General features: G+C 30.0%; 1 protein-coding gene and 1 long non-coding RNA gene across 2 annotated transcripts; both read left to right on the top strand.

The window, feature by feature from the left end:
- Positions 1-2,735: 2,735 nt before the first annotated feature.
- LOC114377319 lies at positions 2,736-8,206 on the top strand. Its single transcript, XM_028335772.1, has 5 exons — positions 2,736-3,468; positions 5,734-5,783; positions 5,919-5,996; positions 6,188-6,800; positions 7,331-8,206. Exons 1-5 carry the CDS (start codon positions 3,322-3,324, stop codon positions 7,868-7,870), a joined length of 1,428 nt encoding a protein of 475 aa, XP_028191573.1. The 5' UTR covers positions 2,736-3,321; the 3' UTR covers positions 7,871-8,206.
- Positions 8,207-8,909: 703 nt separating this feature from the next.
- On the top strand, positions 8,910-11,270 carry LOC114373998. The gene is made up of 3 exons (XR_003658508.1): positions 8,910-10,293; positions 10,702-10,786; positions 10,863-11,270. It is a non-coding gene; the product is annotated as an uncharacterized LOC114373998 (long non-coding RNA).
- Positions 11,271-16,407: the final 5,137 nt, after the last annotated feature.

The following is a 16,407-nucleotide window of genomic DNA, read 5'->3' on the forward strand; positions in this document are numbered from 1 at the left end:
TGGTCTTTATTCTATGCAACTTTGTTGGTTCTGTAATGTAATTACGGGTGTTGCAGAAGCCAAGCAAATGAGCTTCATTTTACGCTTGATATGATTAGCAATTAAGTTTATTTTATTTCTTGGTCAAGACGACTTCTAAACTCTAATGTTGTGGTCATTAGAAAAATGAAAAAAAAAAAAGAAGCCACACAACATGTTCTTTCAGGGTAAACTCCAGTGTGGATGGTGTTTATAATGTTTAATTTGTGGGTCACTGACACGTGGCGTGGGAGATGCCGCGTTAAATAACGGAACTCCTATCATTTCCACTGGCGTAACACTAAGGTTTCGTGTTTGCTTTATTTTGTCGTGCCATTAATCAGTTCACTATTTAAACCCGTTTATTTATAATCTTATAGAGGTTAAATGATTGATTATTTTGCTGTTTTATCTTTTTCTCTTTTAGTTTGATTTTTTTAAAATTTATTTTTATCTTATTTAAAAGATTCAAATTGATCCCTTAATTATTTAAATATATTTAAAATAATCTTTTATCCTGAGTGTTATATGAAAGATAAAGTTAAATATATCTAAATAATTAAAAAACTATTTTGAATCTCTTAAATAAAATTAGATACAAAGCGATTTTTTTAAAAGATAAAAAATCATTTAGAACCTTTTAAATAAGATAAGTGATTAAAGTGATTTTTTTTTTAGAAAAATAAAGGACCACTTTGAAAGAAAAAATTACTAAAATGATTATTTAATTTGTTATATATTATTGTGTCTTTTTGTAGAAACTATTTAAATGTTACTTGTCATTCAATGGAAGTTTAATCTCTAACTATAAGGGATTCGAATCCTATGTTGAAACTCCTCTTAGGGACTAGAGATGGAGAGAAAAAGAGGAATATAAAAAATGCGGTCAACACATTGAATTATTATAGAAGTGAAAAAAAAAAAGGCATCTCATAATTTTTCTTGTAAAATCTAACAAACCAGTTCTTGTTATTATATTGACCTTGAGAACAAAATTTCTCCATCGTCAATCTTAATATGGTGCTATCGTAACACGTACCCAGGACCAACCACGAGAAAAACAAAAACCCATCATAAAGCAAAAAATATCAGTAAACACCTAAACCAAAGCATATGAATTTTGAAGATGGACAAATCCAAAAAGCATGTGTGCAAGCCGGCGGCGCATTGATAAAACAAATAAAGTTTAACCTTTAGGTTCATAAAAAAATATTATTTATTATTAATTTTTATAAGTAAAAAAGATCTCATATATTGAAAAAAATATATATTATATTTAAAATAAAAAATTCTTAAATTTTACTTTAAATCTCATTACGAATGGACCGAACCTGTGCGTCTGACTGTGAGTGAGGCCACACACAACTTGTTCAACATCACGTTCTAATATTAGTCTTGCACCCTTCCCCCACTTTAAAAAGTTCGCAATCTATGATAACAATAAGATAACCAAAGTCATTAATTAAATAATGAGTAAATAGTCATTTTTATTCCTTGAATGTGAATATGTATTTCACTGGTCTTTAAAAGATGAAAATATAAAATTTAGTTCCAAAAAATATAAAAAATACGATAAATATAATTGACCGTTAACTACAGTCTGTCACCTTTCGTAAAATAGCCTACGTGGTGCAGAAAGACGAATTTGTCATTAAAATGATGATTAAAGTGATTATCTCTAATTGTCAACATAAAGACATATTTGTCATATAAAATTTTCTTGGCTTTTCGTCTTCCCATTCTTTGGGAACATGAATGGGTAAATAGTTACTTTTATCCTTGAATGTGTAATTTGCTGATAAATGCGTTCCTCAAAAATGAAAATTACAAAATTTAGTATCCGAAAGTGTAAAAGTGTCACAAATATATCTTGTCGTTAACTTTCATCTGTCACTATTAATAAAATAGCTAAGATTCAAAGAAGTTAAATATGATATATATTTCTATTTTAGGGTAATTTGGAAAAATTCGTAATGACTAATACACTGTTATAATGTTTTATCTTGGTAAACCGGTACAATGTTTATTTTTGATAATTTCTATTGTGATAGAAAAATTATGATTGATAATTAATATTATCGTTATTATTATGCTTGTTTTAAATTATGTTTGTCAATATATTTTTTAATTGATTATTATAATGTTATGCTTGTAAGGATAAAAAATGGCGAAAATTTATCTTAAAATTATATTTTATTCTTAAATGAAACAAAATTTTGAATCTAACAAACTAATCTAATAGAAATATACTGATATTTAGGTTTAATAAAAAATTATTGACATTTTTTTTCTTTAAATAATAGTAATTTATTAATATTTTTTGTCTAACAGAATATATTAACATTTAGGTTCAAAAAAATTATTGACATTTTTCCAATAAAAAATATTAACATTTTCATCATACAAAAAAATTATTGACATTTACATCAAAAAATAATATCTTACTAGCATGTTTATTTAATGGTCACGTTCATCATTATTTCATTATTTTAGTGAAAAATTTATTTTATATATCATATAAATTATTTTATTAACATAAATTATATTTGTCACACTTTTTATTTTTTTTAAATTAAATTTTATATTTTTATTTTTAAAAAATACATTTATTAACAAATTAGGACAAAAGTTACATTTTATCCTTAAAGAATACACATAAAGTGGTGGAGGGCATAATCGTTATTTGGTACGAAAATTCCCCGTATAAAACACACTCCATATGGAGGGAGAGAAAATAGGGGTAGAGAGAGAAAGAGAGGACCCGTAATTAGGAAAATACAATTGTCAATTGTTTCATCATCCATTATTTTTTCCGATTTGCTTATGCTGTTATTGTTTTTGTTGTTATTATTTTCTGTTGAGATCTTCTCACTTCAAAGTTGAAACCTTTCTGTGCACAACAATTAGAATATCTCAGCCTCTCGTCTCAAGCATACTCTGTTATCTAAATTTGCATTCTTTTACCCGACAAAACAAACCCCAAAAATACAAGAAAACATAATCTCTCAGAAAACCACCTTAAACCGGAATAAACCACTCTTTCCCCAAAATTTTCGCCCGAAAACCGCTATTGTGCCTTGTTCCTCCGTACCCACATCACCGAAACCGGTTTTCCGATACCAAGAAGCCTCTTTTCACGGCCACCAGTCATTTTTATTCCGTCTTTGACGGTCTTTTGGTCGCCGGAGAGTGTGGTGGCTTTTTAAAACGAGGACGGCGTTTGCTAACGTGAGCCGGGTGCATAGGATATCATTAAAAAAAGGTTGTTGTAGTTTTTTATCAGAGGCGTGCACGTGTACGGTGATGAGAACGGAGGTGATGGGGAGGTGGGGCACCTGGGAAGAGCTCCTCCTTGGTGGCGCCGTTCTCCGCTACGGAGCCCGGAATTGGAAAGTCGTCGCCGCCGAGCTACGGGCACGAACAGTTTGTCCCTACATCATTACACCTGAGGTAAAAAAAATAAAATTAACAATTCAATAAATAAATTTGTTTTTTCTTTGATTATTGTCTCTAATTTTCAAAAATAAAATAAAATAAAATCATTCAATATTTTATACTTTAAAGTTTAAATCCGAAATTCATTGTTTTTCATTAATGGGATATCTTCTTCGATAAGAATGATATAAAATCCAAGCAATTAATATTTTATGAATATATGTAAAATATATTTTAATAGTAAAAAAATTACTATTTTATGAATATATGTAAAATATATTTTAATAGTAAAAAAATTACTTAAGGATTGATGTGAAAGATTTAGAATTTTTTCCATAATAAATTCATTTTCAGTATTTACATTTTGGTAGGAGTTGATTTCAGCATTACGACAAAGGATTTTTTGTTTGTTATATAAAAAGGGCTTTTTTTTAAATAAAAAAAAAGGTAAATTTCATTGTATTTGTTAAGTTGCCCCGTAGGGTCCCCGAATTTTCTAGGTCATTTTTTCTTATAAAATAACCGTTACTTATAGTCTTTCTAGTCGATGACATTTCTAAGGAAATGGCATTTTATGACGGGGGTATAAATGGAAATCCAAAAACCTAGAAAGTAAAGATAAAGCAGGCAGCTTAGCAGTTAGGAAAACCAAATATTGATATTCAGGCAATTTTCTTTTTATTTATTTTGTGTATTTTTAAAATTCTACGGCTCAACCATTACGCGGTCGTGACTCGTGAGCCATCTCTCTTGACTCGTTAGGCTGATTTCGTAGCTTATAAGTTATAATTAATTCATATCAAACTAGTTGATAGGTTATTTGTTAAAACAATTAAAGTACGATGAATTATTAGTCAACGAATTTTTAGTCCGTTTTATGAGTCGTTATAGAAAACCAAGGATTGTTTTAAACAAACAAATGGAAAAGAAAATCAACTATTGTGACTCCAAGCCAATAGCAAGTCTTGGGCCTTCCTAAGTAAAGAATAATATTATTAACTAAAGATAGTACACAAAAGAGATTGTTAGAGTGACCATTCGGTGGATGACACGTGTCATGTATACAATGGGTGGCCTCCACGTGCCAATTGTTCTCTATAGGTGCTGATCACTTAGTCCTAATGCGTTACACATTCTACATCATAACTTCCACATGGTCAGTGAGGTGGCACACATTCTTTTGGCTTGTTTATTCTATGATATGATATATGATAAATGATAATAGCCAATTATTTCTTTTATATTTATGCTAATCAGCATCAGCACATGCATGGCACACCAAAATCGTGATTAGCATGTCCATTTTGGGTAAAATGTCTAAATAATTTTGTCAATGGCCAAACCACACTTTTGTGCTTTCTTGTCTTTGTTTGACTCGCATTGAGTAATTAAGTACTAGCTGATCTTATGAACTTGTCATTGTGCGTTGATAACTTAGTGTATGTTTGGTAGAATAGAAAGAAAAAAAATCAAAATTTTAAATCAAAATAAAGAGTAAGAGTGCGTGTCATATGAAACTTTATTGTTTATTTCTTCTTTTTTTATCATCTTTCATTTCTACCAAAAACTAACTTAATAGTTGAATGAAGTGAGCACAATAAATTTAGGTGTGAAACTTGTGCTCCTGTACTAGAAGTCAAGAAGTATACTATGCCTTATATGACGTAGTTAACTGGTGACTTTTGAGGTTTGACGTATCTGTATCACATCTTCAATGATATCATTAAAAGAATTACTTTGATGGAAATTAAACTACTTTATGACTAAATCTCCAATTTAGTCTGAGATTATCAGTATAGTCTCTTCAGTCCCTAACTTTGCAAAATCCTTAACTTTGCCAGTCTTTTTATTTTATTTTATTTTTCAACATCATTTTGTAAAATCAGTTACTATATGAGAATTTTGTAAAGTTAAGGACAAAAATGATTGATGAGAATTTTTAGATTTGTTGAACTGCAACTTAGTTTGGGTTTGATTTGCTTTTGCTCTTCATTTTTTGTGCTTTAGTTTACAATTTCAAAAATATCATCTTATTTTTACAATATTTGTTGTTTCTAATATATATATTATAAAAGAAATGAAAATTAAGATGTCATTTTTATAATTATATGAAAAATGTCAACTAAAAATAAAATATAAAATAAATCAAATACCACCATGAGTCAGATTTGGCTATTCAATGAAATACGAAGTGTTTGATTTTCTTCATACTTTATAACAAAAAAATGAAAGAAAATTACTTGGTGAATATTAATTGTGGAAAAGATATTATTTTTGCAGGTCTGTAAAGCCAAATATGAAGACTTGCAAAAGCGGTACTCTGGGAACAAGTGAGTAAAATAAATTTCTTTTAAAAAAATCCCAAGTTTTTAGTGCATGTTTTAGATTTAATGAAATACCTTTTGAAGATTTCATTGAAGTTGTGTGTTGTATCTCATTGTATTGTGGTAAAATGGCATTCTCAGGGCTTGGTTTGAGGAACTTAGGAAGACTAGAGTAGCAGAGCTGAAAAGAGCTCTGGAGGTGTCTGAAGATTCTATTGGGTTAGTTCCATTTATTTATTTTTCTCTTCAAGATCAGATTTTTGTGAGAAGACAACAAAGTATTCATTCTTAAACACAAGTTTCAATTTCTGTGAGTTTTTTTCTTTGCCTTGAATAAAATATCCATTCGAATTGTTGGAAAACTAATATACTTTATATGGGTATAGTTTACAAAATATCTTTGTTTTTAGGTCTCTTGAATCTAAACTTGAAAGCCTTAAGGCTGGAAAGAATGAGAAAAAAGATGATCGTTATGTTGACAAAGGATCGGCTCGTCCAAAGTTACATGTAGCCTCACAGAAATTGGAAAGAGTTGAATCTTCCACCAAAGAGACATCAAAAGATGGGCTATCTGCTGGGAGTTTCACACATGAAACCAGGACAAACTGGTCTCCTGAATGTCCGGTTCCAGCACGGTCTGTGGAAGATATGGAGACTAAGCCTGAGGTTTCACACTCCACTGAGCAGGCCAAAGTTTTGAATGTAGATAATCGGGCACATACTATATACGAAGGACAAGGAGGAAGTCTTAAAAAACGGAGAGGGAAGAGGAAGAGGAAGGATTGTGGCAGAAATATGAAGGAAGCAAGTGTTGGGGAAAGTGACTTGTTAGATTCGGCTGACATTGTGTCATGGTGTAAAGAAAGTTCGACCAGCAACTGTGGTGAAGTTGCCAAATCATGTGGTGTAGATGATCAAAATAGGAACTTAAAAAAGGATAGGGTGGAAGACATGATGGAGATTTTGGATTTTATATTTGAAACTAAAGGTGCTCCGGCTTTCCGACGCAGACTTGATAGTCAGGTATGTGTAATTAAAGTCTCATATTATTCCATCTATAGCTAGTTTCTGAGTTTTTTCACCATAATGCCTTTGATGATAGGTCCATTAGTTTCTTAGATGCAGATGCACTGGATTTAGTAAGCTACTCACAGACAAATGGATTTGATTTTTCACTAGTGGCTTGTGATAATAGTAGTTTGTTGTTCTCTACGGTGCATTTGTTCTAGTCAAAATACAAAGGTCCTCTAGTTTAGCAAGTACTAGGCAATAGGACTGAATATAAATTTCAGTAACCTTAACTGTTTCTTCAATGTACTTACAAATGAAATTGAAACTACTAATTACTACATTTTCACTCATACATATATTACACTTCATCAAATTTCACCTCTCCTTCCTACCATGACCAATCACACCATCAAGCCGCATATGTAGAATTTGCATACCTTGGCATTTTTTTTTGTTTTTTTTTTTTTTGAAACTGTTACAAGTGGTGATCCAAGGCATTAAGTAGTCATTAAAATGACTTGTGTACTACTATTTAACTACAGAAGAGAGGAAGGTACAAGAAAATGATCCGGCAACATATGGACTTTGACACTATAAGGTCAAGAATTAGCAGCCAGACAATTAAGTCGAGTGTAGAACTTTTCAGGGACTTGCTCCTACTCACTAACAATGCCTTAGTCTTCTACTCCAAGAGCACTCGTGAATACAAAACTGTTCTACTGCTAAGAGGCATTGTGACCAAAAAAATGAAGGAAACTTTGAAGGGTACTACGAGCAACAAAGTCACCACTCAAGCTACCAATGTTCCTATTAAACTACCTGTGCATAATCCTCATGTGAAACCAAGAAGTGTAAGGCCAGGCAACAGAAAAATAGTTGCAAAGGCAGTTGGTGGCAACAACTCTGCATCTGGGGTGTCACATGGAACTAAGAAACCTAGTAAAGTTGAATCTCCATCCTCAGTGGAATCCTTAACTGTGAAGAAAAAAGGTTTTGGTCGACCAAAAAAGGTTGGACGTGGGGCTGCAGGTCAGAGGCCTGCAATGCCAATGAAGGGAAAGAAAAGAGTTAGGACAAAGTGATAGTGCTTTAGCCAATAGGTTTCTTTGTACAAAGTCTTTTCCTTTTGGTTATAAGAATATTTTTTTGTTTGCTTTAATGAAGCACCTAGTCTCATGCAACAACCAAAAGGATCTTTGATAAGCTGCAGAGGGAAACTAACAACAATATATGGAATAGTTCTGAACTGTAGTAACTAACATGGAGAAGTTTCCAATGGAAGTAGTCACTTTTTTGTTTACAGCATTTAAATGTTGTTGTAAATTGTAAGTACGAATTTTGATTGTAGCAAAAGTGCACTAATTTTCATGGATGAGCATGTTAACGCGGGTGATTAACTTGATTTTTTGTTGACCTTATGTTGGTTCTTGATTGATCAAAATTTTATGTTAGTATTACTTTATTGATTAAATATTTGTATTAATCGAATATATGGCACAAATTGCTCGAAAAATAATTATTAGAGCACAAGAACAACAACTGGCAGAATAAAGTTTGTTGTCTATCTTAACTAGTAGGCTTGAAAATAGTTTGGGACAAACAAGACTGCTTACATAGGTTTACATAGGTTTAACCTATTTAAAAAATTTAAGACTTTAAGTCAAACATGTTATATGTGATAGGTTATTTTTTAGGTTTGGTCTAACCTTTTAAAAGTCTGACTTGACTTGTTAACTTAAAGTCATATAAATAGGAGGTGTTTATACATTGATCCAATTTGATGTGAACTAAAAACTCAATAAATCAAAAACCAAATGGATCAAAGAATGGGAAAGAATTCTTTTATTTGATTAGATCGAATTTCAAATTTGATCTTAGAAATCATTTTAAATTGATGTTATACATATTTATATATTTATTCATAAATTTATAATGTCACTCATTTTTATTTTTATTTCTTTTATATTTATAAAATTATCATATAACTTATATATATTTATGAAAAATATATTTAATTAAAGACATTCTTACTAATTATTTGATTTAAGATGGGTAAATATTCTATTATTATTAGTTATATAATAACATATAAATAAAATTTAGATATTTTATATTATTGAGTTGGCAAAGATCAAACAGCAATAAACAAAGAACAAACCAGAAACAACAGTAAACAACTAGAGATGGATAAGATAGTCACTCACTCCACCAGTAAATGTAGAATTATAAACAGGACTAACCTTACCTTTCCTGCATGTTCAGAGTTCTACAAAAAATAAAATGATCTCTCTAAATTAGTACTACAAATAGTATGGATTTATATACAAGTGTAGATAGAGAAAGTTAAGATACAATAAAATTGTTTGGGGTGAATGCTTTTTAATAATCAGGAACAAAGGAATTAAATTATCAAGGGTGTATGTGGTATCTGTGTGGAATGACAAACAATATGGGTCAATAAGGAAATAATACGTTTCCAATAATGTGAGGTTTAACTAATTAGTATTGTGAAAATCAGTTACAAAATTTTGTTTCTTGAGCAGTAGGTCACATGATTTGTTTTCTTTGATTAATCCTCTATATTGCTTTCCCATTGTATAGCCAATACTTTTTTTTGTTAATAGCTCATCAGATCAGAGTAGCAAATAGAATGTACTAACAAGAGAGTTTGTCTTAGCTTGCTTCATCTTCTCATTGGTATTGCAGGTTTCACACTCGATTACTTTGCTTCTTTTGGGAAAATGCAAATGATAGGTTGACAAGTTTAGTACTCTAAAGTGTCCTCTAATATGATAAATAGTCTTTACAAAAGAAACAGGATTTGATACGTAGTAAAAAAAAATTGTCAATGACTAAGGTCTACTAGCTGAACCGTATATGCATAGTCTCCACGCATGCTAAACAAGTTGGAATAAAAAAAGAAAGATAAACAATAACGTATGTAGAAGTTCATGTGGGATGATTGCCAAATGTGATTTGGAGCTCAGTTAGGTAATTGAGCTAAATCTGGTGGTTTAGTTCTTCATTTTTTTCTGTCTTTTCTAACCCTTTTTTTTTATATATAAATACATGGACCTAGAACATATTCTAATTAACTGGTCTTTATTTTATTCGAAAAAATATTACTAAATTTACTTCATGTATCAGAATACTTTATTTGTTATAAAAGACATTGTTGCTTACTATGACAACATTTATTTTTATTTAGGCAGAATTTAGCTGCTAGCTTTTTAAGATATGTACAATATGGTGGGCTAGAACCGGTTGTTTCTAATCCAAATCCCCTGTTATAATCAACACTCTTATTAGACACTTTGTTGTCAATACTACTTTTACATGTGTTTTATATATGGTGGAAAATCAAAGGATGTCCCAGAAAGTAATCAGCATTGAAGAGATCGATGATTCTAGAGAGACCTGAAAATTGGTTGTGAGAATAACAAATATTTGAAGCAGATTGTGGTCTCAAAAATGGATAGTTGAAATGATCTTTGTTGACAAAAAGGTAACATTATCAATTATCTTTTTAATTCTGGTTGTTGAAACAGGGCTAGACTTATATTGAGCAAAACTTTGAAGTAGAGAAGTACACTGGCGAATTTAGGGAATCAAACCATCATTACATGTTATGTTTTGCTAAATCAACTATTGTCAAGGAACAAGATATACCAGACATACCCCAAAATATCTATCATTTCACTCAATTTGAGGTGGTTAACAATGGAAAGGCTTGTGATGATATCCTAATAGCTAATTTATTCATTAGCATACTTTCTTTTTAATTACTCTGCTTTACAAGATTCTTTCTTTTTTATCTGATTTGTAATGTATATCATATTCTAATACATTAATTACAATGATTTGCAAGTCTCTTTCTTTTTAATCTCTTTTCGTCCATGTATAAAATAAACAGATATCATTGGTGAGTTAATTGATATAGAGCAATGGCAACTTGAGAGTGACCTAAAGAAAACTGTTTCGACTCCGAGGAATGAAAGGTAAATGAAGGTCAACATACCTTTTACAATGTTTACTCTATTTTATCAAATTCTCGTCATTTTTTTGTGCTACCAGGGGTAATACACTCACATGCAATTTGTGGGGAGCCTTTGCAATCCAGTTGAAAACCTACATGGATATGAATCAAAAGGAGTCTGGGCCAGTGGTGATCTTACTGCAACTAGCCAAGATTAAAGTAGCTAAAGGTTTGTTACCATGAATTTACTATAATCAATTTGTTATATTAAAGTGTATTTTGTGTTATTTTTTTGTCTTGGATTTGATTCCTTTTTATATTAATCTATAATTAGGAATCAATCTCCTCTGTATTAAAAACTTAAAGAATGCTTCATTAATGAAAGCATCAAAGAGATTGAGGATTTCAAAAAAAGATATTTATTTATTGATTTGATGTATTATTGTACAATACAATGTAATCACCACTGTGTGATGTCTCTATATGTAGTTTGAATTCAAGTCGGAATACCGTGGCACTCTTATCATATTGTTAAGGAATCTTGATTAGTCTGAAGGCCTTTGCAATGAGACTAGATCAATAGTCACATGATTTTCAAATCATGTCATTGAGGTCAAGGTCATGTTTGGAAAGAACATTGGAAATCCGATATACATTCCTCAAAAAGTCTTGATCCCTTTCCTAATCTCCATGATCTTTTAAGCTCATTAGGAGACAAATTCCTCTAATTATTTCTTATGTTATGACCATTAATAAGTCTCAAGGTCAATCCTTACAAACTCATTGGCTTATATTTGTCTTGGCCAAGTTTTTAGCCATGAGCAATTATATGTAGCTTTTTCAAGAATACAAAGTTAAAAAAGATTGAAGATATTAATACATGACTAAGAAGGAAATGCCATAAAAACAACCACCAATGTTGTATTTAAGGAAGTTTTCGAAAATCTTTGGTGAGTATAAATTTAATTGTTTATACTTTATAACAATTTATATGCTATTATAATGTTAATTATTTTCCTTTTCTTAATTCATAATTTCTTCAACCAACATAATTTTTTGGAGTTTTTTTGGAACGAGACATACTATGTATGCTTGATTGCTTCAACTATAACTATATTATGAAACTATGTTCACTTTTGCACACATCTAACTACTTTTCCTAAGTGACGAATTGTTAGCAAATTGCATTTTGTTTCATTATAGTTTAACAAATAAATAGCTATTGATTGGAATGGACTTTCCAAAGTGTCATCCTCATATCATATTTCGAAGGTCAAGTTCATGCAGTCATGGAGTTTATTTCCCTCTTTATGGTTGGTAAAATGCTTATAGCATCTTTCTAGGTGATTTAAAGTTAAAGTTTCAGCAAATTTTGTTTACTATAGTGGCTGACACATTATCTTTGCTAGCTGTCTTAGTTAAGATTGAGATATCAGAATATGGTTGAGTATTAATTTTTGACTCAGCTGATAATTGTGGAGATAAGGAAAACAATTATGATTGGTGCATGGCAGATGGTGAGATTGTTGATAAATTGGTAATTTGCGGCCACTCTGTATTGCTACAACTTAATAGAATTTCTATGGAACAAAGTTGATAATAAACCTATTTTATGGATGATACCCAAAGAATGGACAGTTTTAATGCGCTGATTTATCAGTCTTTTTTCTTTGACTCTAGATAATAAACCCCACAATTTTGAATTGGGTTTTGTCCTGCATATATTTCAACTAAGATCTTGCACTAAAGAAATTTATTGTGTCCAAATGTATAACAGTGACATCTAAATTTAACATTTTGCATATTTGAAGATTGCTTGTCATAGCATTCATATTTAGGTATGGAGTTATCAAATATAATAATTTTCTTGCATTTCTAAATTCTCTTAGTATATTTAATGTTAACAAATTTATATCTCTTACATTTTGATAAAAAAATTTAAAGATCAAGTTTATGAATTTTCTTCTATTTAATTTTTTCACTTTTATTCGATATCACACTTATACTTCAACATTTTGAAATCATAAGATATTCTAAATAGACATTTGCCTATTTACAAACTTTGTCCATTGTTTTTGATTTTGGTTCAAACTCATCTATCATATATGTAAATATAATATAGCCATTATTCTTTTTGTTCGCACCACGGTACCTTATAGTAATGCAAATACTTTCTTTGTCAATTTAAAATTCATTATTTAGTTCATATACAACATATATAACCGTCGGCGACACCCTGCGTATCGACATGTATCGTACTAGTATATATAAATGGCATGAGATGAAAGCTATAATTGGGTTATACAATATACATAAGTATGAAACTTGGGCAGAGATTTCTTCACTTTAGTCCACTTAAATCTACGGCACGTTATTTTAATGTGCTACTATATATATGATGAAGAAACGAAAAGTCGATGAGGATTTTTTTTTCTATCAACAAACAAATTTCATTGAGAAAGATGAAGGGTAGAAGGGGTACCCGACTCTAACAGCAAACTAAGCAAAGAAAACCAGTACCAAAAAACTATCTGTTGATTATATTATATCCTCTATCCCAACATGTAATAATTGTAATAATTAAGAGAGAAATGATATTTATACAATTAAATATATGACTAAGAGAGAAAAAAAGGGATTTTTTTTTACTTTAAATTATAATAAAAGATGGGATTGATAATATACACATAAAATATGATATTGTATAAATTATTGTACAATTTATTATGTGTGTATCATATCTCTAATTAGAAATATTTGGCTTAAGACTTGCCAACTTTTCATTCCCCAAAACCAAATCTAAAATCGGGCTGAATCATCCTATATTCCTATACCAAGGCCTGCTAGCTGCTGGTAACTTAAATCTGATACCAAAAACTGAAATAGGTCAGCCTATGAAACAAATCACCAGATCTCAACAAAATTCAAACAATCTCCCGGGTTCAAAAATCATAATGCAAGAGAGTAGCTTAAGTACTCAATAAGGAAATAATGGCTGTGTTGACCTAATGAATGATTTTTTTAAGTAATTAATGTATGCATATACACTTAGATTTAATAAATATCTACTTTTTTGGTACATTAATTATAGTTTCAATTTATAATTTCATGTAACCTATCCAAATCTTTTCTAACTATCTCACTGTACACGACTGCAACAAATTTCATTAATTATTTACGTAGAGTTTTTGAAAAGTTGAAATATATATTAATTAATGTTTTTTTATACATGGGAAATTAAGAAAGAAATAAAAAAACCTATAAATATCAGATAGTGAGACATGTTGATGATATATATTAGGTTAGCTACCTCGCTTTGACGTGTTCATGTTTTTCAAAATAAGAAAAATTATGAAATTTTCAATGTTTTTGTCTATTTTGTCTTCTTTCATTACGTAACACGTGAGATGTCCTAGTTTAATAATTTGAAGTGTGCATGGTTGGATACCTTCAAATAAAATAAAATAAAAAACTTTTTTAACATAAATTTTGGTAAGGTTGGATACAGATGTTTTTTTTTTGTTGTTTCATGAATAGTCCCGTCTTTTATACTATTCTTTAAAAGATAGTCTTATGCGTTTGCAATATATAAAAAAAGATAGTCTTATACGAATTTGATCCTTTTCTGTTTTTTTATTTATAATTATAATGTTAATAGAATCTCCTAATCCAATTGGATGACCTATCGTTGATCGAACTTAAAATAAATTACTCAAAATGTTTACAGCTCCATTAGCACGCAGCAAAAATAATAATAATAACAGTAACAGAATGTGCGATCTACACCAACAGTTTTATATCAACAGTTCTCTTTCATAATGCATTTTGATTATTTTTAAAGAAGAGTTTTTTTTTTTTGTGTGTGTGTGTTTGGGGAATCTTAACTTTTATTCATATCAATATTTTATATTTTATAAGAATAATGGCTTTGTTATTACTTTTTCTTGTTGACTCTGACTTCTTGAAGCTGTAAAGTAATACAGGGATTTTTTTGCCACCAATACTGCTGATATTGGATAGGAATGTGAATGGCTAGGGGTCAGACATAAGATTATTTGTTATTGGTGTGTTGGAAAAAAAAAATTAGATTTAGGAATTAGTGTTATTTCCTTTGTAATATATAAATATAATATGATCCTTTTATAACTTTAAGGGCAGTAGGTATCTGTATTATGATATCCGTACTCTACTCATTAACAAGTGGATAAAAAATATCGTATACTCATTTAAAGAATCAACCGGCAGATTTTATTTGCAGATATTCCTGGGTATAAATTTTTTTGCCCATCCTTGATATTCGAAGACCAATTTTTACGCTAACTTTGTTTCTCGGATATTTGAGCTCTCTTTTTTTTTTTTTGGTGTTGTGTATGATTTTCAGTTTTTCACCTGCTGCTGTGCTTTTAAATTTGCATATTAATTATCATTCAAAAATCTAAATCTTGTCTAGTCCTTTTTGTATAATATAGCCAAATAAGAGAATAAAAAAAATGTTTCTTTACTTTTTTTAATCTCCCCATTTTTGTTTAGATTATTTTCTTGTTTAATAGAAAGGCCAAAAGGGCTGCATTCCGTGATGACATTTACTTTTTTTTTTTTTTGCCGTAATGAAATCTTCTCAGCGTGCATGTGGGATCATAATCTCCATCACATATTCACACGACAAGTGTGAGTGTGAAAATTAATTGAGAACATGAATGCGTTTTAGTTGTGACAAAAAGGGTCAATTCAATTTCCGTAAAGTATTTAATGAACAGTAATAGGTGAATGTTTGAGAGAGAGGATATATGGGGAGTGTGTGTGTGGAGATCTTAGGGTATTATGTTAGGTGAGGTTGGTTCCTTAGCACAACACCTTTTCAGTTGATTTCTTAAAACCCTAAGCTAGAATAAGAATAAGGGGGCACATTTTAATGGTGCGGGTCCAAAGGCTCATTTACATAATCATTTTGAATCTTAATTACCTTTTGCTGCCCCGATGATTGATACAAAGCTGCTCCCTTTTTTTTTTCACCTATATTTATAACCCTTTTGCAAATAATTTACCCTTTGTCAAATGCTGTAGTCTAGTATATATCCATACAGGTAAAGAAATATAACTTAGTTGATTAAACAATATAAATTAATTATTATAAATTTTTAACATTATTTTTTATTTCTACATATAAAAAAAATATATCATACTCATGACTTTAGACATGTTACTTATCAAATAATATAAGTTTTTAGTGAATTTAATTGTATACCATACAGAATATAAAAAAACACTCTAAAATTAGAATGAAAAAAACACACTAGCATTTTTATTTTATTTAATATTTGATTATTCAATGTTAAAATTATTATTTAAATTGTTTTTTTTAAATAGCACGAGCTGATTTTTTATTTTTTATGATGGAATGACTTGATTCTTAGATATTCCTTAAACAAGAAAAATGTATTGCTATCATTTATCCTTTAGTATTAAATTACTAAATGTGCATTATTCCAATTCCAATTATGCGAATTCTTTTGTCGCATACTTTAGTCGTTTTTTTAATATTATCTTAAAAATAAAAATAATAGTACTACCCTATATGTGGCTTGCTCAGTTGCTTGACGATGGATAGAGAATACTTTGGTTTATGTGACTGGGAACAGATTA

This window comes from Glycine soja, chromosome 11, assembly GCF_004193775.1.
Source record: "Glycine soja cultivar W05 chromosome 11, ASM419377v2, whole genome shotgun sequence".
Classification (NCBI taxonomy): Eukaryota; Viridiplantae; Streptophyta; class Magnoliopsida; order Fabales; family Fabaceae; genus Glycine; species Glycine soja.